At 49.1% G+C, this 22,211-nt stretch overlaps 1 protein-coding gene across 1 annotated transcript in view; it reads left to right on the top strand.

The window, feature by feature from the left end:
- Window positions 1–22,211, top strand: part of Tead4 (TEA domain transcription factor 4) — a 78,151-nt gene that overhangs the window by 48,918 nt on the left and 7,022 nt on the right. The window contains exons 3-9 of the mRNA NM_001427269.1: window positions 923–987; window positions 1,276–1,338; window positions 4,874–5,002; window positions 6,133–6,176; window positions 6,604–6,659; window positions 9,379–9,518; window positions 10,701–10,874. Coding sequence (NP_001414198.1) covers window positions 923–987; window positions 1,276–1,338; window positions 4,874–5,002; window positions 6,133–6,176; window positions 6,604–6,659; window positions 9,379–9,518; window positions 10,701–10,874 — 671 coding nt within the window. The remainder of the gene's footprint in view (window positions 1–922; window positions 988–1,275; window positions 1,339–4,873; window positions 5,003–6,132; window positions 6,177–6,603; window positions 6,660–9,378; window positions 9,519–10,700; window positions 10,875–22,211) is intronic.

The raw sequence follows: 22,211 nt of genomic DNA, 5'->3' as shown, positions 1-22,211 counted from the left end.
GTTTGCCTAGCATGCACAGTGCTAGGCCTGATTTCCCAGTACTGTATTAGAACCTAGCACGGTGGCACAAGCCTACTAACATAGCGCTTGGGATATGGAAGCAAGAAGGTCATGAGTTCAAAGTCATTCTCAGCTACATAATGAGTTCAGAGTCAGCCTAGGCTATCTGAGACCCTGCCTTGATACTACTAATAATAGTGATGATGATGATGATGATGATGATGATGATGATGATGATGATGATGATGATAAGAACCCAGTACAGCTTCTTAGACCTTATTTATAGTAATAGAGGATGCGGCTGGTTCTGGGGACACAGTATGGCCTCCAGGTGGTGGCTCATGGGGCATTAGGTAAAGACTGCTGTCTAGCCTGAGGCAGAGCTTTGGGCTACAGGACTTGCCTGGGTTTTGGTTTTGGCTTTGTTGAGACTAAATGGAGAATAGAGGCTTTTTGCCTGTTACACAAATCTTCTACCACTGAGCTATTTCTCCTTGCTGCCCTTTACGGATGAAGAGGCAGGAGTCCTCCCTGGTAGCTATTAGAGTCCCAGGACCATGCCTTCCATTGCCCACCAGCCATCTTCAAGGTCCTCCTCATTTCCAGAGGCGGCAGAAACTATGAGAACCTCCTAGGCAAAGGACCAGGTATTTCCCACACAGAAAGTCCTGGGAGGGACCAAGGTGTCGAAGCAGCCACTATGGAATCAGGAGTGTGGGTTGAGTGGCAGTGGCTCACATGTCCTGATTCTACCGGTCTGTCTGGTGACGATGTAGTCTCTTCTCACTACTAGGATATCCCTGTGTTCCAAAGAGGGCAAGGGGGACATACAGGGTCTTTTTTCTAAGTCCCACCCAAGGTGGGGAGAGTAAGGAGCCCACCCTCAAGGTCTCCCCATTGAGAGGTTGTGGTGTTTCTGTAGGTCGGAATGAGCTGATCGCACGCTACATCAAGCTCAGAACAGGGAAGACACGTACAAGGAAGCAGGTGAGTCTGGAAGGGTCTTCCCAAGGGGACTGGAGAGGCACCCACTTCTCTGGGTTCCCTGGTTCCTCATTTACTAAAGAGTCAAACTCCCTCTCTGGCAGACTAGGGGAAAAAGCAAATCATTCCCTCTCGTGAAGTACTGCCAGACTCAAGGTGAACTGGGGCAGGCAGGAGTGAGCTGCCCACATTGACCCACTCCTCACACAGTTCATTCACAAGTGTAGGTAGAGAGCCATGAAAAGCTAAGGGTTGGGAACACAGGAGACAAGAACTCTTTTTCTGCAACAGGTCTCCAGCCACATCCAGGTGCTTGCCCGTCGAAAAGCCCGGGAGATCCAGGCCAAGCTCAAGGTAAGGAAAACTGTCATCAGAGAGAACCATGGGACTTGGGGTAAAGTGGGGCTTCCCAGAAGTTGCAGCTCTTTTTCTAGTTGGGAAAGTCAGCCCTGTGGGTTCAGGGGCTTCTGCTGTGCTAAGTCTATGTTCTTTTTGCTGTTAAGAACAGTTGAGGCCTAGCCTGTGGCATCTGTGTAGAGCCATGTGTATAGATGGCAGTCTCCTGCTAGGCCCTACCTGGGATTCAGTGTAGCAGGGCCCAGACTCAGCGTTTCTTTTCCATGTTCTCTGAGATGGGCAGTTCCATCTCCTCCCTAGATGGCTCTCAGTGTTAGGTCAGTTGCTGATGGGCCACCTCAGAAAGACAGTCCTCCAGGACTCTGGACCCACGTCCTTTGGGTGAACACTAAGAGGGTGTGAACCTTCTGTCAGGGACACCCCCCCCCCCAATCCCTCCCTGCCAAGGGTTTCTCTGTGAATTCTTGGCTTTCTTGGAACTCACTCTGTAGATGAGGCTGGCCTTGAACTCACAGAGATCCACCTGTCTCTGCCTCCTGATTGCTGGGATTAAAGGGATTGCTGGGATACACCTCTTAACTCCATCACCTCTTATCTGACCCGGGCACAGACTCAAATCTGTAGAACCACAGACCTCTCTGCCCCCTAAGAAGCCACACTCACTGTCCTCACACTTCCGTTCCTGTCCTCAGCCCAGCTGTCCAACACACCCCACAGCTGTGGCTCAGCACCTCCATCCTTTGTCCCCGGGACAGCTGGCTTGCCTGCAGCTGTGGATCCCTCTCTGGAACACTTCCAGTCCTAAAGCCCTGCTTGTTCTCCATGTCCCCTCTCTGGTCTGCCTCTGACAAATTGAGAGCCCAGGTGACAACAGACAACAGAAGAGCTGTGTTATATATTTAGAGTGTCCAGGGGAATGTTCAATTCCTTGGGATCTCTCTACCATGTATCCTCGCTTCAAAGAACCTTGTGTCTGTTTGTAACTTGAGACTGGAAGGCAGCCATCACTGGCTCCTAGTCAGGCATCAAGAGGAGCCACAAACCTCTTAAAATGCTCAAATTGTCATGTATCTGCAACTTCCCCAGAGACTGGTCTGGGGACTTTGTCCTACTTTCAAAGCTCCTGGGACCACAGTTATTAAGCTTTGGGGTGGACAGTAGGGTAGGTGGAAATCCTTGGGCTTGGTTCTACCCCATCTTTGCCTCATGGGCCTGTCCTGTATCTGCCATGAGCCCTGTTCAGTATCCTCATCTACAAAATGTCAGGGTGATGTGGCACAGTGACTGGCAATGTCCCCTTCAACTGGAAGATGCACGACTCCCGGCTCTGCTGTCTGGCCACTGATGCCATCCTTGTGAAGTCCTTTCCACTTCCTTCTGCCTCTCACCCTCATGCCTTGAGGATGTGGTTTCCTGAGCCCTGTCATTTGTTTAGATTAAGGATACAGGAAGGGACACATGTTGCCGGCATGGAACGGATCGAGCTCTCTGGACTTGAGTTGTAAATCTCAGCAGTCCTTAGGATGTGGCACGTCAAGTCACCTCAGGGAGAGGCCTGGGAGGGCTCTCTTTTCCTCCCAGAAGTACCTGGCATCAGTTATCGAAGATGGCCTTTAAGAACAAGGCTCAAGTCTCTCTACAGAAGGACAGTGGTTGAGGATGCCAGCACCGAATCTCACCCACTCACTGCTTTCACAAGCAAGCACATAGTAGGGAACAAGCAAGCACATAGTGTGGCTTCCATGTGTTCTGTAGTGAGCGCTGGCTGCTGCTACACCCTAACACATTTCCACTACCTTCTCTGTCCCAGTTTCTAATGTCTTAGTCATTTTTCTGTGACAAAAAAATTTTTTTTCTCAGGCTGGGTAATTAATTATAAGGCATAAATCTGGATATGATTGTGTATGCCTATAGTCTTATCAGGAGGCTGAGGCAGAAAGATCATGCAAGCCCAGGCATTTGAGAACAGCTAATATAGACAGACTGTTTTTAAAAAAAGAGGGGAATTGGGCACAATGGTCCATACATAATCTCAGTTACCAGGGAGGCTGAAACATGAGAACCTGAGTTCAAGATCAACATGGGCATTCTAGTGAGACCCTATCTCAAAGTTTTAAACAAGAAGGGGCTGGTGACAGAGTATAGAGTGCTTCTATAGTGTAAGGCCCTGAATCATGGGAAAAAATGGGATAGGGGCTGTGGATGTGGCTACTGCAGGGTTGAGTGGTTGCCTAGCCTGTGCAAGACCCTAGGCTCAAACTCTAGCACAAAAAGAAGAAAGAAAGGCTTAAAGATTATGGGACGGGAGAGTTGGGCAGTGGTTAAGAGCACTTGTGGCTCTTGCAGGGGACCTGGGTTCGGTTTCTAGCACCTACACACATAGTAGCTCACAACCATCTGTAACTCTAATTCCAATGGGTCTGACCCTCTTCTGGCTTCTGCATGCACCATCCATGCACACACTGCACACACATACATACATGCAGGCAACATACTCACACACCTAAAATAAGTAATTAGTTAATGAAAATGAAGAAGAATGGGTGCTTACGTGGCTCACAATCCAAGAACATGGTTACAGTATCCATCCAACATCTGCAGGGCCTTCTTCCAGCATTAAAGCACGGAGAAGGGCACCACCACACAGAGAGGAGGCTTGAACCGGTCAGTCTTCCTCTTCTTGTAGACCACTAATGCCGTCAAGTGGACTCACCTTAATGACTTTGTTTAATTAGCTTCCGAAGGTCCCAGCTCTAAATGGCCAATAACTTGTGAACACCGTGGAATAGTGGAACCCCAGCATGGCCCACTCTCTTAAGGTTACCCCTGCCTTCTCCATGACTCCGTTCTTCTTAAGAGATCCTCCTGATCCTCTACCTTCCCAGGGGTCAGAGTGTGCTAGCATTTCTCAAGATCCTCTATATGCTGCTCCAGGACACACCTATTTCCAGATTGTCCCTGAGTCATTCTGGGTGATACCTCTGGGTCCCCAGAGCTATACTGCCTCCTGTCTTGGAGTTGCTGTGTGGACTGAGGGAGATTGTCCCGCAGACTCTTTTAAGCTACAGAGGTTATCTGCTAGCCTCAGCTTTTACTCAAGGCAGACTTGGTTCTACCAAACTCTCATTCACCAGGAAATATTGATTCACTAGGGTCTCCACTTGATGAAGATGGTACCTGGATCCACGGGTTCAATGGTAGAGCGCATGCTTAGCATGCTTGAAGCTTGGGGTTCCATCCCCAGCACTAGAGACAGAGAGGAGAGGGAGGGAGGCAGTGCGGGAGGTCAGGCAGGCAGCCTGGCATACATAGTCTCTAGTCAGGGTCATGTGTCCCCAACAGATGAGGAAACTGATCAGAGAAGCCAAGCCACCTGCTCGGTCACCAAAACATTAGGACTTCAAACTCACAACCTGCTCCCCAGCTCTGGCTGCTGACCCTGGACAGCTTTTCTGACCCCAAGGCCGGACCACACCTCCCCTGAGCCTGGTTGGTGGCCCTGCTCAGGTCCTACCTTCCCATGTCTCCTCAGGACCAGGCAGCTAAGAACAAGGCCCTGCAGAGCATGGCTGCCATGTCGTCCGCCCAGATCGTCTCGGCCACAACCTTCCACAGTAAAATGGCTCTTGCCCGGGGCCCTGGCTACCCAGCAATCTCAGGGGTAAGTGGGGCAGCCCAGAGCAAGAGGCCAAAACAGCTTTCCTCATCCCTTCTCTTCTGCAGAGCAGAGCAGTGGCCAGTCTCAATTCCTGTCATCTGAGCCCTTCCAGGGCCCATTCTAAAAGCATAGCTTTGCCGGTGGTAGGATGTCCATTTATTCCTTAAAAGTAACACAGCAGGCAACAGTAACACAGCAGGCAACAGTAACACAGCAGGCCATCAGAGAGAGAGAGAGGCAAGAGGCTGCTTCCATGAGCTGTCCAATGAGAATTGGCTTAATTTACAGTTGAGGAAGCAGAAGGATGGGAGCTGAATCCCAAGGCTTTGATGTAGCAGTGTGGTGTCCTCAATACCCACCGTCCTTCCTGTCTCTCCTCCTGCTCTGCATCCCAAGAGTGACTGTTCCGTTTGGAGAGCTGATGTCTAGGGACAAATCTGTGCTCACATTTCAACTTTGTCGGTCTAACAACCAGTCTCCGAGCTGTGTCCATGTTGCCATGTTTTTTAGAATGTTCCAGAAACGGTCCTCCTTCCCAAGCTTGTCATAGCCTGAATGGCTTTTTAAGATGCCCCACTTGCACTATCCTCACAGATGGGGAAGGGAATAGGTCTTGAATTCCACAGGTTTTTCCGTCATCATATCTCATACAGAGTCTGAGAGAATCTTAGTTGGGATATTAAATAGATGGGACATAAAATGATCATGTAGATACTTGGATTAAATCATTCTTTTTTGCATTCGAGATGGGAACACACCTCGAGAGCAAGCTAAGCACACGCTCTACCACTGAGCCCCTCAGTAGACTTCTTGGCTCTTGGACCTCAGAGCCAAACATGCTTAGAGTCCTGTGACCCCCTGATGGGAGGGAGAAAGTGCCTGGTCAGCAGGCTTGGCTTTCCCCATGAGCCTAGAGAAAAACATACCTAGGTGTGGCTGCTGCCTGTTAGCATCAGCCCGGTCAGCAGAGGTATCAGCTTGTCTTCCTCCCACTGCTGGAGCTACCCTTCTTCCGCCTTTTCCACCTGGAAGCCTGCATGGTCTCTCCCTCACGGATTCTTCCCATGCTCCTCGTGGGCTCTGGCGCCATCCACCACACGGCTGTGCTGAGTCTTTTCTTTTTGTCTCCACAGTTTTGGCAAGGAGCTTTGCCAGGCCAACCCGGACCCTCCCATGAGTGAGTATGGTTTGCGTTCCTACCCCCCACTCCCTGTACTGGTTTTGAACCCAGAATTTTAGGAAGCAGTCTTGCTAGAGGAGATGGGGCAGGGGGACATGGGCTACAGTGGGAGATCAGCCTATAGCTCTGCTCAATCGCAATGACCACTCTGAGAGTGCCATTTACCAAGATGCTGTATCTTGTTCCATACGGGGGTGTAGGCGGAGTTAAAGCTTGATACCCAAGGAAGCATCGGGTTGGCCCAAGAGAGGATGTAAGGTGGATGGCCTGAACAGATCTATTGCTTCTCTAACTCAGATACAAAGCCTGGGAGAGTCGACAGGGGAGGGTGCTGGAAACCAATGCCTGCTAAGGTCTAAGGCTGTCAGAGCTTCTCTACAGCTCTTCCCAGAGCCTGATGCCTTCTTTCTCCTTTCTCCTGCAGTGTGAAACCTTTCTCTCAAAACACCTACGCTGTCCAGCCTCCGCTGCCTCTGCCAGGTAGGTAGATTCCCTATGTCACACCCTCTGCCTCCTGCCTCAGGGCCCAGGTCCCCAATACCCCAGTCCTGTTCCTATCACTGCTAGATGTCATGCTGTCACGTGTTCAGATCATGCATCCCAGTTTTCTGGCTCTACCACGTTTCTTGCCTCTAGCTGGCATGCTGCGGCCATGCCTCATGGGTGTCCCGTGGTGTTCCGGGGTGACGCCAGATGCTTGCCTGTTGTGCACAGGGCTGGCTGGGACACAGAACTGGAAGGAGGTGCTCGTGTGCCCAGGTCACTCTCTTAGGGCACATGTGCTGCTAGCTCTTCGGGCTTTCCCCTTGGAATGCTACCTACTGCTTCTCAGTTGGGAGCTGTGGGGCACTGGATTCTGAGCCTAACCCTTCCCTAGCACAGGAGACGCTGATGCCTGGAGTGTACATTGATACCTAAGCAGCTTGCTGGTTTGTGCCCTTCCCCAGGCTTCAGCCCTTACCTTCTCAGGAGGTTTCCTCACCCTTTCCACACTGCAGTCCAGGCCACGGTTTTCAGCCTTCCTGGAAGGGTGACCAGCTGTGCCACTCTGGTTGTGGCCCCTCAGGCTTTCCTGGCACTCGTGGTGCCCACTCACTGCTTCCTTCACCCCTATACGGAGCATCTCTGAGTTGGGTCCAGTCCTCATATCCCTGTCCTCTTTCCTGTTCTCTCTCCTCTGTCCATGTTGATGCAGTCTGCACTCAGATCCACCTAACTCTTGCCCAGATTACTGCAGTCGCCTCTTCACTGGTCCCCGTGATTCCCAAAGCATCTCTCGACATGCTATTTCTGGCCTTAAGATGCTTCCCGGCCCCATCGTTCCTTAACGGTGAGCTCTGAGCTCTGCAGTAGATCTGCTGGACTCCTGAGACTCAGCTTACTCTGCTCCCTGGTCCTGTCCACTGTGCTCCCTGCTCTGCCTCTGGGCTGTGGCTAGACTGCTCCTCCTGGGCCTTGGATCCTCTCACCTGTCGCCACCCAGGTTAGGCGCCCACTGCTTGCCCAGCCAGGGCTCTGTGGACCTCTGTCTAACAGAAGTGTTCATCACTCCCATTTCTGCTTGTACTCGGACACATGTATCTGAGTATCCTTGTGGGATCTTCCTTCTTTTGTTTACACTGTGCTGTGCCCACTGCTTCTGCCTAGGGTGCTAGAGGTCATCAGACTCCCAGAAGGAGAGCGTGGGTCATGAATCTACTGTGTCTCCCTCTGTGCCACCCTTCCGTCACAATGAAGGAATGAAAATCTGCCCAGCAATGGCAGGCTTGCTTGGAGTGCTAACAGCATCAAAACCACAGCTCCCATCCTAAATGGAATAAAGGATGGTTTATGCTGGAGCCGTTATGAGAGACCATGGCCTGGGAACACAGATTTAGGTTACCCCAAATTCCATGTTCCAACGTGGAAACGGGTTCACAGGGTTTTAGATTTTTTTTACTGAACAAAGAAAGTCATGAATCAAGACAACCTTGAACTACTCTGGTGGATCCACCAGCGTATGCAGGTACAACAAGATTCAGGGAGATATTCTATAGGTCTAAAATGCTCTGGGCTGACACTCTTAGCTCTCGGAATGGCAGAAACTAGTGCTCTGCTAAGTTAATAACTTCTGAGAGGTTTCTAATTACTATCATGTGGTGTTAGTTCAGATACAGAGCGGGGTAAGGAATGGCTGTTCAAGAAGACCACAACTAGCCCTGAATAAAGTCATTAGCCTCTGAGACGTGAAATTCCCGTCTCTCCACTGTTCTGACGCCCCAGTTGGCCTGTCCGTCTGTGAAGACACAGAAACTCCCTCCAGGAGTTTTTTGTTCCCAGCCAGACACAGCTGCTTTTCAGGAAATTTTTTGGTTCGAAGTGCTTGCTCCAGGCAGGGTTCCATTCCTCGTATTACCAGGGGGAAAAATTTGCAAAGCCGTCCGTTTCTCAGCCAAAGTTTAACTCAGCCAGTGGCTTTCCTTGACTTGGGAATAGAATCCATCCTGTTCCCCAGCAACCCTGCCCCACTACAGAGCCTTATTTCCCACAATCCAAAAAGCTGTTTAAAGGGTGGCTTTCCAGATTCCCTCAGCTGGCTCCCAGGCCTCCACATTTGCCTTTGCTGGTTCCCAGCTTGGAGCACCCCCCCTCCCCCATCTCGACCCTCATCCCTCCCATCCCCCACTGGCCCCTACTCCCCACTGTCTCTCTTTCAGCTCTGTAGACCAGGCTGGCTTTGAACTCACAGAGATCTGCCTGCCTCTGCCTCCTGAGGGCTGGGATCAAAGGTGCGGGCTACCACTGCCCTGCTACCTCACACCTTCTTTAAGCCTCATCTTCCTGATTGGTTGGCCTCAGGGGCATCGAGAAGTCTTCTGTGGTGCTGGGGGCACACTTCATCAACACTAGCCTAGATCTGCATTCATTTCTTAGAAACCAATGCTCTCCAGGAAATGGATCCCGCTTCCAGGGCCTCTGAGTTACTGTGCTGTTTGCTTCAGCTGGCTGTCTTCCTACCTGGACTAGAAATCACCCTAGGGCAAGAATCCTGCCTGCCCTAACTGCTTTCAGGCAGCCTGGGCTGTTGAGAATCTGTCAGCCTTGAGCATGGGCCTGGTCCACTGATCTGGATCAAGCACAGGCTCTGCCCTGCCACTGATAATACAAGCAGGGAGAACAAGGAGGGGCAGGCTCCATGTGTTACTCTCCCTTCATGTAGGCTTTGAGTCTCCTGTAGGACCCACCCCATCACCCTCTGCACCGCCAGCTCCTCCATGGCAAGGCCGCAGCATAGCCAGCTCCAAGCTCTGGATGTTGGAGTTCTCCGCTTTCCTGGAGCGCCAGCAAGATCCTGACACAGTAAGTCCCCACCATGTCCAACTGTCAAACTCCCAAGAGAGACCATCTTAATCCCAGGGGTACTGTCACCATTGTGACGCCCTGGTCTTGCAGGCTCAGAATAAGTCACCAATTCCATAGGCCTTGTCCTTAAAGAAAGGCCTAGAATCCTGCAGCTTCTGTCTCTCTGCTGCTATGTATATGCCCCTGTCAATGGAGACCCTGCCCACATAGTAGGTCCCCTAATACACACCTTATTAAATGAATTCTCAACCCTGGAAGTTCTCCCCCCACGGAAGACCTCACCTTCCACCCTCCCTACCTCCTCTGGCTTCCTTCCCTTTCTTTCCCCTCTCCCTTAGGTTTTAATAGAGTCCTCGTTCTTTCTTCTCCCCTCACTGTCCTGTGTGTCATTACCTTCCCCCACCCCCCACTTCTTTACTCCGTTCTTTCCCTTGCATTCTGTATATCTCGACCTCAAGCCTTCCTGGCTTCTGTTCTCTCAGGCTAATCCCCCATCTCTTATTTCTCCTCTTATTCTAGTGGCCTTTCCTCCCAACCCCGCCCCTCCCCCACCCTCCACTATTAGCTCTGAGGGGCACAGGGGAAGCTAGGATACCTCAGGCATGGAATCCATATCATCTGAGACAATAGCAGGGTACAGCAGTTACCCCTGACCCAGCTTGTGTAGCAGATAGTGCTGGGGGACCCCTAACTCTTGCCTCCTGGCTTAGTTAGGGTTTCACTGCTGTGAGCAGACACCATGACCAAGGCGACTCTTACAAGGATAGCATTTTAACTGGGACTGGCTTATAGGCTCAGAGGTTCAGTCCAGTATCATCAAGGCAGGAACATGGCAGCCTCCAGGCTGGCATGGTGCAGGAGGAGCTGAGAGTTCCATATCTTCATCTGAAAGCTGCTAGTGGAAGACTGGCTTCTAGGCAGCTAGGATGAGGGAGGGTCTTAAAGTCCACACCCACAGTGACACACCTACTCCAACAGGGCCACACTTTCTAATAGTGCCGCTCCCTGGGCCGAGCATATACAAACCTTCGCACCTCCCCTTCCTAAATGAGGAAACTGAGGTCCGCTTGGAGAGGTAAAGTTATTTGCCTCAGGTTGTGAGTACAGTAGGCAGTTAGGCTGTCTCTCTACCCTACCCTTTGGGTATCACTCTCAGACAGATTGTTCTTCTGTCCACAGTATAGCAAACACCTGTTCGTGCACATCAGCCAGTCAAGCCCGAGCTACAGTGACCCCTACCTCGAAACCGTGGACATCCGCCAGATCTATGACAAGTTCCCAGAGAAGAAGGGGGGCCTCAAGGAGCTATTTGAACGGGGGCCCTCTAATGCCTTCTTCCTTGTGAAGTTCTGGGTAAGCCCTTCCTTCCCCTCATTCAGTACATCAAGATGGTGAGGAAAGCGGGAAAGAGAAGGCATGGTGGTGTGTAGGAGGCCACGGGTAGGGAGGGGGCACTGGGAGGGAGCACACACAGGAGGCCACTGCTTGTGGAAGCCGGGTGTCAGAATGTGACTACGAGGCCACAGAGCTATGCGGGTGGGCAGAGGCTTTTGTTTTCATTCTTTCTTCCTCCTTTCCTCGTTTCCATTTCTTTCTATTCTGGGGATGGATGGCAGTGCCTCTAGCATACTAAGATATGCTTCCCGAATCTTGCCCCAGCTCAAGAGGCTCTTTTCTGATGCTGGCTGTAGCAGGGTCCTGGTCAGGAACTGGGGGGATTAAGGAGGCAGTAGTGCTGGGAAAGACTGAGAGGTGTCACAGGGTTGGGAGGAGAATCCGCGTGGACCTGTTGGTTCTGGACCTGATGCTGGTCCCCATCTAGTTCTCATCTGTGAATCCTATTGGGCTGGGCAGAGCTGGGAAAAGAAGAGTGTGGCTAAGGATGTCTCCTGGTGCAGCCCAGGCCACCCATAAGACCCTTGTCTGTCTCAAGCAGTCCTGTCTACAGGCATGGCTTTTGCTACTCTCCCCATCCCTCTGCGGATGTTGGGTACCAGAGCCAGACCACAACATGCTCTACTCTGAGATCAGGAGTCAGAGAGAACAGTCTTCTTCCAGGGCCTAGAACACCCAGGTGCTTTCCTTAGATAGTTTGCAGTGCTGGAACACCCTCTATTTACTCGCTTGTGTTTTAATTTTGTGGCACTGGGGTTGGAGCCCAGGATCTCAACCTTGATAGACAAGTGTTCTCCCTTTGAGCTGCACCACATCCCTACTGGCTGGCTCCTCTTTTAACTTCTGTCCGTCCCAGCCTAATTTGCTCCTAAGCCTCTTGGTAACCTGGGAGTCTCTCCTGGAAAGAATGTGTTGACAGTGAAGGTGTGTACAGTATCCTAGGTGGCTTCCATCCCTGCCTAGGAACGCCCGTCCCAGCCTCCCTACAGCTAAGCCAGCTCCTGGCTCTCAGCAGAAGACTCTAGTGTCGTAGTAGAGACCCGGGGCCTTACCTTACAGTGTACTTTTTCCCTGTGATGGCAGAAGTAGCTGGTTCTCCAAGCAGGATGGTGCCTGGACTTGGATTTGATGTAGGCAGGATCTGCTAGGCGGAGGAGGAAGGCCATTTCCTCCCTAGCTGAGTAGAAACGGGAAAAAGGAGAAGGGAAGTTTGGAGAAAGGTACAGGAGACAGTAATAGAAAACAGCAGTGAGTTAAGCAGATGGTCCTTAAATTCTAGGGCTTAATTAATATGGATGGAACATAGGCTGTGGTGTGTGTGTGTGTGTGTGTGTGTGTGTGTGTGTGTGTGTGTGTGTGTGTTGGTGCTATAGCGCTTGCTCTACCATTATGCTATGTAGCACTCCATTGACCTTCTTAAATGAGTGTTTATAGTTATTAATTCCAAGAGTCTTTAATAAAGGAAAGCATCCAACTCTTATGCTGATTTCTTCCTAAGTCCTGGAGTGGTAAACTGTAGTCTTCCTTTTTTATATCCTGTGTTAGTAAACATTTATGTTGCTGTACTTTGATGTCATAACTAAGGCCTCGTAGGTTTAGTTTCTAGTAGAATAAAGGTCTGTTTCACATCACTTCCCATCACCCCAGTCTCCTCCCATGGAGCGAGTCATATATCCTTGAGCAAAAGCCACGCCATGTTTGCGTTTTGTTTGACAGTGTACAATTGGTCGCCAAAGAGCTGAAGACAATATTCTGACTACGTTTCGTTTATTACTTACTTTTCTTTTTCCTATATGTAAATGGATTTGTTTTTGTAAACTGGGTATTTTAAAGGAAGTTATTCTTAAATTTTTACAGATTGTTTCATGAGAACTATGATATAAAACTGCAAAGAAATGTTTTGTTTTTCTGTTCTTTTTCAAATGCTCCTAGCATTAGAAAAGCTCCTGTCTTTAAAGATTTATTTTTTTTTATTTAAATGAGTACACTGTAGCTGTCTTCAGACACCCCAGAAGAGAGCATCAGATCCCATTACAGATGGTTGTGAGCCACCATGTGGTTGCTGGGATTTGAACTCAGGTCCTCTGGAAGGGCAGTCAGTTTTCTTAACCGCTGAGCCATCTCTGCAACCAGAAAAGCTCCTATCTTATCAGTCTCTCCTTCCTCCTGGAGATCATCTTGGGGGCCTCTGTTACCTGCTGCAGAGTGAACTAGTAGTTACACGGCTGTTGGATGGAGCCTCTCCCTGGAGAATCAATAAATAGTCTCCGGGATCTCATAGTAAGTACCCTATCGCCATACCCGACTCATTTGTCTGGAACACATACTGTAAAAAGTTCTAAGAGAAAAAGAAAACAAAACATAAGACCAAGGTTAGGTTTTCTAGTGCTGTGACAAAACACTATAGCCAAAAGCAACTCTGGGAAGAAAAGGTTCGATTCATCTCACAGCTTACAGATCTCATCCAGGAACATCAAGAACTCAAGGCAGGATCTTGGGGGCAGGAACTGATGCAGAGGCCATGGAGGAGTGCTGCTTACTGGTTTGCTGAGACTGCCTTTTTATAGCACTTAGGACCACCAGCCCAGGGATGGTACTACAGTGGGGTGGGCGCACACACACACACACACACACACACACACACACACACACACACACACACACACACACTCGCAGAGACAGGGTTTGATATATATCTCAGGCTGATCTAGAACTCAGTCTTTCTACCTCAGCTTCCCAGGTTTTGGGATTACAAGTCTCCACCACCTCATGTGAAGTACAGTAGCCATAATCGTAAGCACATTGCTCTATTGTCTTCTGATGTGCCATTCTGCTGCGCTATGCATAGGGAATTTTATGGTCTGCTTTTCTCCTCTCTGGAAGTTTTAAGACCTCCTCCCTTTCTGTTTTCAATTTCACATTGATGATCTTTGGATTATATCTTGTCTTACTTCCCATCTTCGGCTCCATACTTGGTAGGTATCTTTAATTATAAGATTAGAGTCTTCCTCTTAAAGTGTGTTATTTCTTTGAAAATTTCTCTCATTCATTTTGCCGAATCCTTGGTGCTACCCCACTTCCTGACTAATTCTCTTTGCTTTTCCCTTCTCTGGGAGCTGGTAGGGGAGTTGAAACTGAATCTTACTGTATAGTCTAGGCTGGCCTGTGAGTCACAGTGCAGCCCAGGCTGTCCTCATAATTGTAATGATCCTCCTGTCTCAGCCTCCCAAGTGTCAGGATTATTGGTGTGAGTCATCAATGTGTTTGTGTGTTGTCCGTCTCTTGTTGTCCTGGAGTCACTAAATAGGCTAGGCCACAGCCCCGGGACTTTCTCCTCCCCACCCCGCACCTCCTCAGCTGGGATTACAAGTGTGGCCCTGAGCCTGGCTTTTCTTAGTGGATTTGGAGGGTTGAATTTAGGCTCTCATTCTTGCAAGGCAAGCTCCTCAATTTCAATTTTTATATTTTCCAGTTTATTTGCTTGGTCTGTTTTTTTTTTTTTTTTTTTTTTTTTGGAGACTTGCTTCTTTTGTCTTCTAATTTGGATCAGTTCAGTGTTCTGAATGAATATTCTCCAAAGCCCAAAGCACCGGGGCATAAAACAGTAGTTTTCCAGCCATGTAGAAGAAGCCTGGTGGTAGACTCCGGGGATGGTCTGGCTGCTGTGTAACAGCCCAGTAGCCTGAGTCCTCTCTCCTCGACATCCTCAGTATGTGGTTTCTGTCCTCAAGGTCACGGCCACTGGGATCCTAGCTGTTATCATTAGGAAAGAATCCTACATAGCTCCCTGTGGGGTCCCTTCTAAAGCTCTGAGCTGGGTGTGATTATTTGTATGGCTGCCCCTTGCTCTGATGAACCAGGGAAATGTTCACTCAGCTTTGCTGTGAGTTTCGGTTAGCGTCCTTGTGGTGGTGGTAAACAGGCAGCCTCCAATTTTTCATGCGTTTAGGGGGAATCCTGGGCTCTCCTCTAAAGTGAGTTAACTAGTGGTTCTCTCAGCACTGGTCCAGCTGCCCCCTTGGATGTGATTGGAGTCAGAAGGGAGACCCAACTGGCAGTGGCATGTTTATCAGTATGCTGCCTTAGAAGACAAAGCATATTTAGGGTTATTTGGGGTCCTTCTTGCCAGCTCCTGCCTTCTTTTAGCTGGTAGTTTATATACATGTGTGTGTGTGTGTGTATGTGTGTGTGTGTGTGTGTGTGTATGTATGTATGTGTGTATTTATGTATATGTGTGTATGTATGTGTATATATGTGTATGTATATATGTATGTGTGTATGAATGTATGCATGTATGTGTGTGCTTATGTATGTATGCACGTATGTAGGCGTGTTTATGTATGCATGTATGTTATGTTTATGTATGTATGCATGTGTGTATGTGTTTATGTATGTATGCATGTATGTATGTGTGTATGTATGTGTATATGTATGTGTGTTTATGTATGTATGCATGTATGCATGCATGCATGTATGTATGTACATATGAGTTCCAGGTGTAGGGATCCCAGGGCCATGCATATGCCAGGCAATTCCTGCACTAAGCATTCCAGGTAAGCCCTATGCAGTTGAGCTTGGATGCAGTTGGTGGCAGTGGTTTTTATTGACACATATATTTTAAATGAGGTTCATCTTAGGATCCCTGTTTCACGAACTGTAGAAACGGACACCTTGTGCAGACAAGGGCTGAGTGACATTGCTTCTTTGGCTGAGTCTCCATTGTTCCTGGGGCCATTCTCATTCTGTATACTCAGGAAAGACCACAAGATCACAAGAGCATTCACACTATCAGGTCACATGGATCCTCATTTGTGACTTTTGCCACGTCTTCAAAGGTGTATCTGTGTGTTCATAGTCTTGTCTTCAGAGGAGACATTGAAATGTGGTCAGGATAAACAATTTGACCAGACTTAACCCAGACTGCTGCAGTACTGGAACCAGACTGTAGACCTCAACATTATGGCTCCAAGGTCAGGCAATACGACCTCCCAAACAGAGAGCCCCAAGGCACGGATTTGTTCTTCATCTTGGCCCTGGAGAAAGTTCTGGAATGTTTGAAAGGCTCCGAGGGATGCCTGTTGGTAGCAGAACAGAGGGCAGACTTAGCTGTGACCGACCATACAGACTGAGGGGAGAGCACCTGGGTCATTTGATTTTCTAGATCTAAACCCTCCTCCCAGGAAATGTTGGCAGTCTCCCAGGTAAGCTAGAGACTCCCTCTGCTGTCTTGTGCCGCCCTTTCTCCTTCCCTTAGGGGACTAGAAGGGAACTGAAAGAAGAGGCAGGAGTGGGGGCAGCTGGGACGTCAGAAGTTTGACTGGGCAGGCCTTACAGATATACTCGGCCAGGGCTGGATTAAAAACCAATATGGCCGTTGCCTGTTAGCAACGCAGACTCTGGGGGGACTCCACAGTGGGTCTTGGACCTGTGGCAGGACAGACTAGACAGGGGCATGGTGGATTTAAGAGAGCCCTCCCCCTGGGACAGGCAGCTGACTCTGGGGCCCAATGACTCCAGTGAGAGGCAGTCACTCGCCTTGAGAACTGGATCTTAGACTGAGTGTTGGCTTTGGTGCCCGTGTTTCTCCTTCTTAAAAGTTAGCAGTATTCTCATGGGCTCCAATCTGGGAGATCAGACAAGATCTTGTCCTGCCTTGGGAAGGTGGGGACAACAGAGAGGGAATGCTAGAGGCCAGGGCACTGTCTGTGCTCATGTGGGAGGGGCTCAAAGGCAGAAAAATGCAGTGGGGCACATTTGGCAATTGGGAGAATCTGGTCAGTCATGGGCAGTCCCCTGCACCCTGGCCTGCTCCCTCCTACTATCTCTGTCTACTGTACACACATAGGAAGGAAACCGGTCCAGGCAAGAAACTGCTGCCTGTCTCACAGTCAGCCTTCCTTCCCAGGCCCCTGTTTGCTCAGTCTGCTTGCCAGGTGTAGAGCACTGATGAGAACCCGCCCAGAGGAGGGGCCACTTGGGTTTCCCGGAATCCATGCAGCCGCTGCCCTCTCTGAATCCATGCAGTTGCTGCTCACTCTGAGGCGCTGTGGTGGTTGTCCTGCAGCAGGCCTGGGCTTATCTCCAGTGAAAAGGCCATAGGGGTGCAAAGGACAAGGGGTGGAGCTGTTAAGACCCAATTCTGAGAGGATGCTCACTGGACTGAGGGCTGGAACATGGAAATCCCATGATCCAGAACCAGGTGAAAACTATCCTAGGCTGCCTGTCCTTGTCAGGGGAAGGCATGCCATGCGGCACACTGGTGGTCTAGGCAACAGGACAGTTTCCTAGGCCTTTCCATTATTCGTTCCATGGCTCCCTTCTGGGCCTGACATTCCTTTCAGACACATGGCAATCAAGGCTGTCTGCTCATCTGTCATCCACCCGATCCCTCACACCTGTTCCAGGCCCGGTCCATGAGCTGCCCACCCTCACGGAACAGCTATGAATAGGGCCCATGGAGGGGTGTGTGTTCAGGAGCCTGGTCACTGAGAGGGACAGCTGTCCTGGACTGCAGCTGCCGGGTGAGGTGGTGGTGGAGATGGATGGACCCTGGATACCAAGGACTAGCCGAGGTACCGTGAATCGGGTCCTCCAGCATGGGCCACCACCTGGAAGGTCAGGGTGACAGTGCCCCCCTTCATCTCACTAATCCTACTTTGTTCTCAGTTACAAATCCTTTCACAATACACAAATATTTCTTTCCCCTTTTTCTGCCCCATGGTTCCCAGAAGCAATGGGGTCTGCGTGGATGTTCATTCATCAACACGTAGGTGTTTTGAAGGGATCCTAGGGCGGAGGTGGGGGTGTGTGTGACTGAAGTGTGTGTGTGTGTGTGTGTGTGTGTGTGTGTGTGTGTGTATATGTTTCTGTGTGTAGATATATGTATACATAATATATATGTATTATACTGAGGGACTTGACTTCTGTCACAGCGCCACCCAGAGTTGAGAAGTGTAATAGCTACATGCCAGGCCTGTGTATGGGCTCTGAGTAAGATTTGTCAAGAGCAGGGTTCTAGTCCCCATGGAATGAGCATGGGCTACAGAGACAGGAGCAGGCTGCCTTTGTGTGTGGCCTGAGAGGTTCTTTGGTGTTGGGTCTTCCCACCATGGTGCATGGGTATGTCTTATAAGTACTACTTCTACTGACATATATTATTTAACAGTTAATTTGCTTATAAACAAACTGGGTGTGGTGGCTTGTGCCTTTAGTGTCTGAGTCCGAGCTCAGACTCGCCCGCAGAGTGAGTTCCTGGACAACCGAGAACACACGGAGAAGCCTTGTCTCAACCAAATCAAATAACAAAGGAGCCAGAGTTCTTGTTTTCATGATTGCATTGCTAAGGTAAATAAGGAATAAAGAGAATTGATGTCACTAGGTGGGGCAGCACACACTAGAATCCCAGCAGAGGCAGAGGCAGAGGCAGAGGCAGAGGCAGAGGCAGAGGCAGAGGCAGAGGCAGAGGCAGAGGCAGAGGCAGAGGCAGAGGCAGAGGCAGAGGCAGTTGGGTTTCTGAGTTCAAGGCCAGCCTAATCTACAGAGTGAGTTCCAGGACAGCCAGAACTAAACCAAGAAACTCAGTCTTAAAACCAAAAAGAAAAAAAGAAAAAGAAAAAAGAAAACGAAAAGTGAATTGATTTCAAAGATATCTATCACAAGGGCCAGCAATATGGCTAAGTGAGCAAAGGTGCTTGCCATTAAGCCTGATGACTTGAGTTCAACTCCTAGAACACACATATTTGAAGGAGAAAGTTTATTCATGCAAGTTTTCCTCTGACTTAACCATGCACATAGTACAACACAACAAAACCTTTGTGTAAGTTGACAAGGGAGTGCTAATTATGCTGTGATGAAGGTGACTTGGAAGACATTATGCACACACACACACACACACGAGTCCACACACATGCAGACAAAATACATGTAATATATATATTATATAATATATAGGCTTCTAATATATAAATAAAGTATCATCAAAAGATAATAAATTAGGTGCATGACTTCTGTAATTCTAGTCCTCAGGAGGCTGAAGTCAAAGGAATGATGGTTGAAGGTTGAGGTCAGCCTGGACTACACAGCAAGATATTAGTTCAAGCAAAGACACCACAAGGGTCTGGAGTGGTTGATGAGGGTAACACTGGTCAGAGCCCTGTGACCCCATGTCTGTCATCTGAGTTTTGTCACCATACCTCTGCCTTCAGTCCCTTTCCAGGTCATTCAGACTCATGACAGTATTTTTGCTTTCTTGCTGATTGGTGGGCAACATTTCTGCTCTGTTCTAGTCACAGCATAACCTAAGCTCACACACTGTCTCTGTGTTTTCAGACCAGTCTGGCATACTCAGTCTCCCGGGGTGCTCACACGTCTTAGAGAATGTGGGAGAAAGCCTGCCTGGGTTCAGGTCCCTGCTCACTTCATTTGTCACAGGAAGACCTTGAGCCGTGGATGACCCACATCCTCCAGGACTCACGGTTGCTCTTCCTGCCTTGCTGCACACCCTGCAGCTGTCCTTCCTTCCTCCAGCATTATGATGGTCACAGGGGGAGACTGCCGCTGTCCTGGGTTGGGAATGGAGAGCGTTTAGTAAGGGGACGGTTTGTCAGAGGCTAAGCATCGGCTTGGATGCTGCTAGGATTGTTTGCTTTCCCTCCTCCTACTGAACAGCTCCATGTAAACCATGCATAGCGCAGACACCGCAAACAATATCTCTCCTTCTGTGCATGACTGTGTCCTCACTCACAAGTTCTGTTCATCCAAAATGGCGACGGTTAACCCTTCTCAGCTCTCTCTCTCTCTCTCTCTCTCTCTCTCTCTCTCTCTCTCTCTGTAATCTGTCTTCCATGCCATCTTAATTAAAGCACAATTAACATCCCCTTATCAGCTTACACAAGATTTCACTGTAGAAATAGGTGCCAAAGGAAAGAAAACTGGTACTTGAGTGTCACCTAGTGGTGTAAGACTGTTTGTCACTTGTGCCGGACTCCTGCACCAGGATTGGCAGTTCACAGCCTGAACTCTGGTTCATGTGGCATTTCCCTTTGTGTTGTGTGGTAAGTGAAGAAGTCTCAAGGAAAAACCATTCTTCTCCTGGGCAGTGCTAGTACACACCTTAAATCCCAGCACTTTCGAGCCCTTTGTCTACAGAGCAAAATGCATGACAGCTTGGGCTACACAGAGAAACGCCATCTCAAGTGAACAAGCAAAGAAACAAAGAAACAAACCCTGAGTTCTTGTTTTAACCCATCGTATTGCTTAAGGTAAAATGAAGGAATGAAAGAGAATTGGTGTTGCTGGGCAGTGGTAGCACACACCTTTTATCTTGGCACTTAGAGGACAGGCTGGTCTACATGGTGAGTTCCAGGGCGGCCAGACCTAACAGCAAGACCTTGCCTTGGGGAAGCAAGAGCAGACAAAGAATCAGACTTCTGTAAGTCATTTGTAGGAAAGTGGGTGGAGTTAGAAATCATGAAATCATGTCAAACAAAATCAGGCCAACCCAGCAAGGCAAATACATGTTTACACACACACACACACACACACGCACGCACGCACGCACGCACACACACACACACACACACATACACACGCACATACACAGATGTTTAAAAGAATTCCTTAAATGAAATACAAAAGAATGTGTCAGTGAGATGACTTGGTTTACGCCCCTGCCTCCAAGCCTATTGATACACATGGTAGAAGGAGGGAACCAGTACCCGATACCCAAAAGTTGCCCTTTGGCTCTCGAATGCTTCCTCACAGTTCAGCCTCACAGGCACTCAGAGGATGCTTTCCATGGTCTGTGGGGACCCAGCTATCTCTTGAGTTAGCAGTAGAACTTGCCATTATCTATGTGTTTGCTGAAGGCACAAGTTACAGGGTCACAGTGTTCGATAAAAATCCTGTGGGGCTGCACAGTGTGTGGAAGGGTTGGATTCTCTGATGCATGAAGAAGGTCTAGGTGGTAGTAGAAGCCTATGGACATTGAAACTGTTGGAAATGTGAGATGTCTACCAGAGAAAGCCGCAGGTACCCAGGAGAGCCAGCTTGTGGGAGAGACTGAAGCTGCAAATGGCAGAACTGTGGGGTCTGGAATGGCTAAACTCTTGCACCTCAGAAATCACCTTAAGCCCTGGATATCAGTCGTGGAGCTGTAGAATCTCGTGTTTATGTTCCAGAGTCGCAACCTTTCTCTTTAGAGGTTTTGTGGATATGCCTCTGTGTATATGTGAGCTCATGTGTATGGGTGCCCATGGAGGTGGGAAGAGAACAGAAGAGGACATGAGGTGCATAGCATGGGTGCTGGAAGATGAACTCTGGTTTTCTGTAAGAGCAGCAAGTTCTCTTATCCACCGAGTCTTCCTCTTTACAGCACGGAGTTTCTTCGTACTGCTCTCCCTTTCTTTCTCTTTGACATGGAAATGTCTACTTGGCTTTATGATGAGTGGGGACTGTGTGGTTTTCCTTTCTGATGGTGTAAGGTTTATAGCTCTATGTGTTCTCCTTTCTGATTTTGCAGGGCTCATAGCTCAGATTACCACAGCAGTGCCTATACTCTGGGCACTTCTGACTCATGGGCTTGACCCTTTCTGGGTCTGCAGTGAGTGGCTCCCACAGATTTGCATTTGGAGTTCCCAGTCCTCAGCCTGTGGCTCTATTTTGAAGGTGATGGAGCTTTTAAGAGGTGTGGGCTTGCCGCTGAGAAGACTCTAGGGGCAAGTCCTTGAAGGTTATACACATTTCTGGTTTGGGCTTGTGGCCTTGGCTTCCTGTCCCATGCCATGTGAACAGCCACTATCTTATCCGCTTAGTACTAGATGGAATCATTCTGCCATGCCTACACTGTTATGAGGGACTGGGATGGCGAAATAAACCTCTCCTCTCTTGGCTGTCTGCAGTATTTAGTTACAGCAATCTTAAGGTAATTAATACACTGTCCAACGAAGAATTAATTCAATGTGCCCACGTGGGCAGTTATGAACTTACTTCTCATTGTTTTGGAAGCAGACCAGAAAGACTGGCACCGAGCCAGGATTTGGGGTTAGCAGAGGCTCTCCCATGCCTGCCGTGAGCCTATTGTGTTTTTTCTTCTCTCCTTCTAGTCCTTCCAGGTCAAAGGTTCTTTCACTGGGCTGTACCCAAGTCCTGCCCCCATTTTTTTCTTTTTTTGTGGTTGAAAAATCCATAAAATTTTTTATTCCACTTACACCAACTTTAATACAAGTGTTCTTAACAATTGTGCTTGGATTGTTCATGAAAATTTCATTAGACATTAAAGCAAGGCTAGGCTCCATC

This window comes from Rattus norvegicus, chromosome 4, assembly GCF_036323735.1.
Source record: "Rattus norvegicus strain BN/NHsdMcwi chromosome 4, GRCr8, whole genome shotgun sequence".
NCBI lineage: Eukaryota > Metazoa > Chordata > Mammalia > Rodentia > Muridae > Rattus > Rattus norvegicus.
This window is presented reverse-complemented; position numbering and strand designations above follow the sequence as displayed.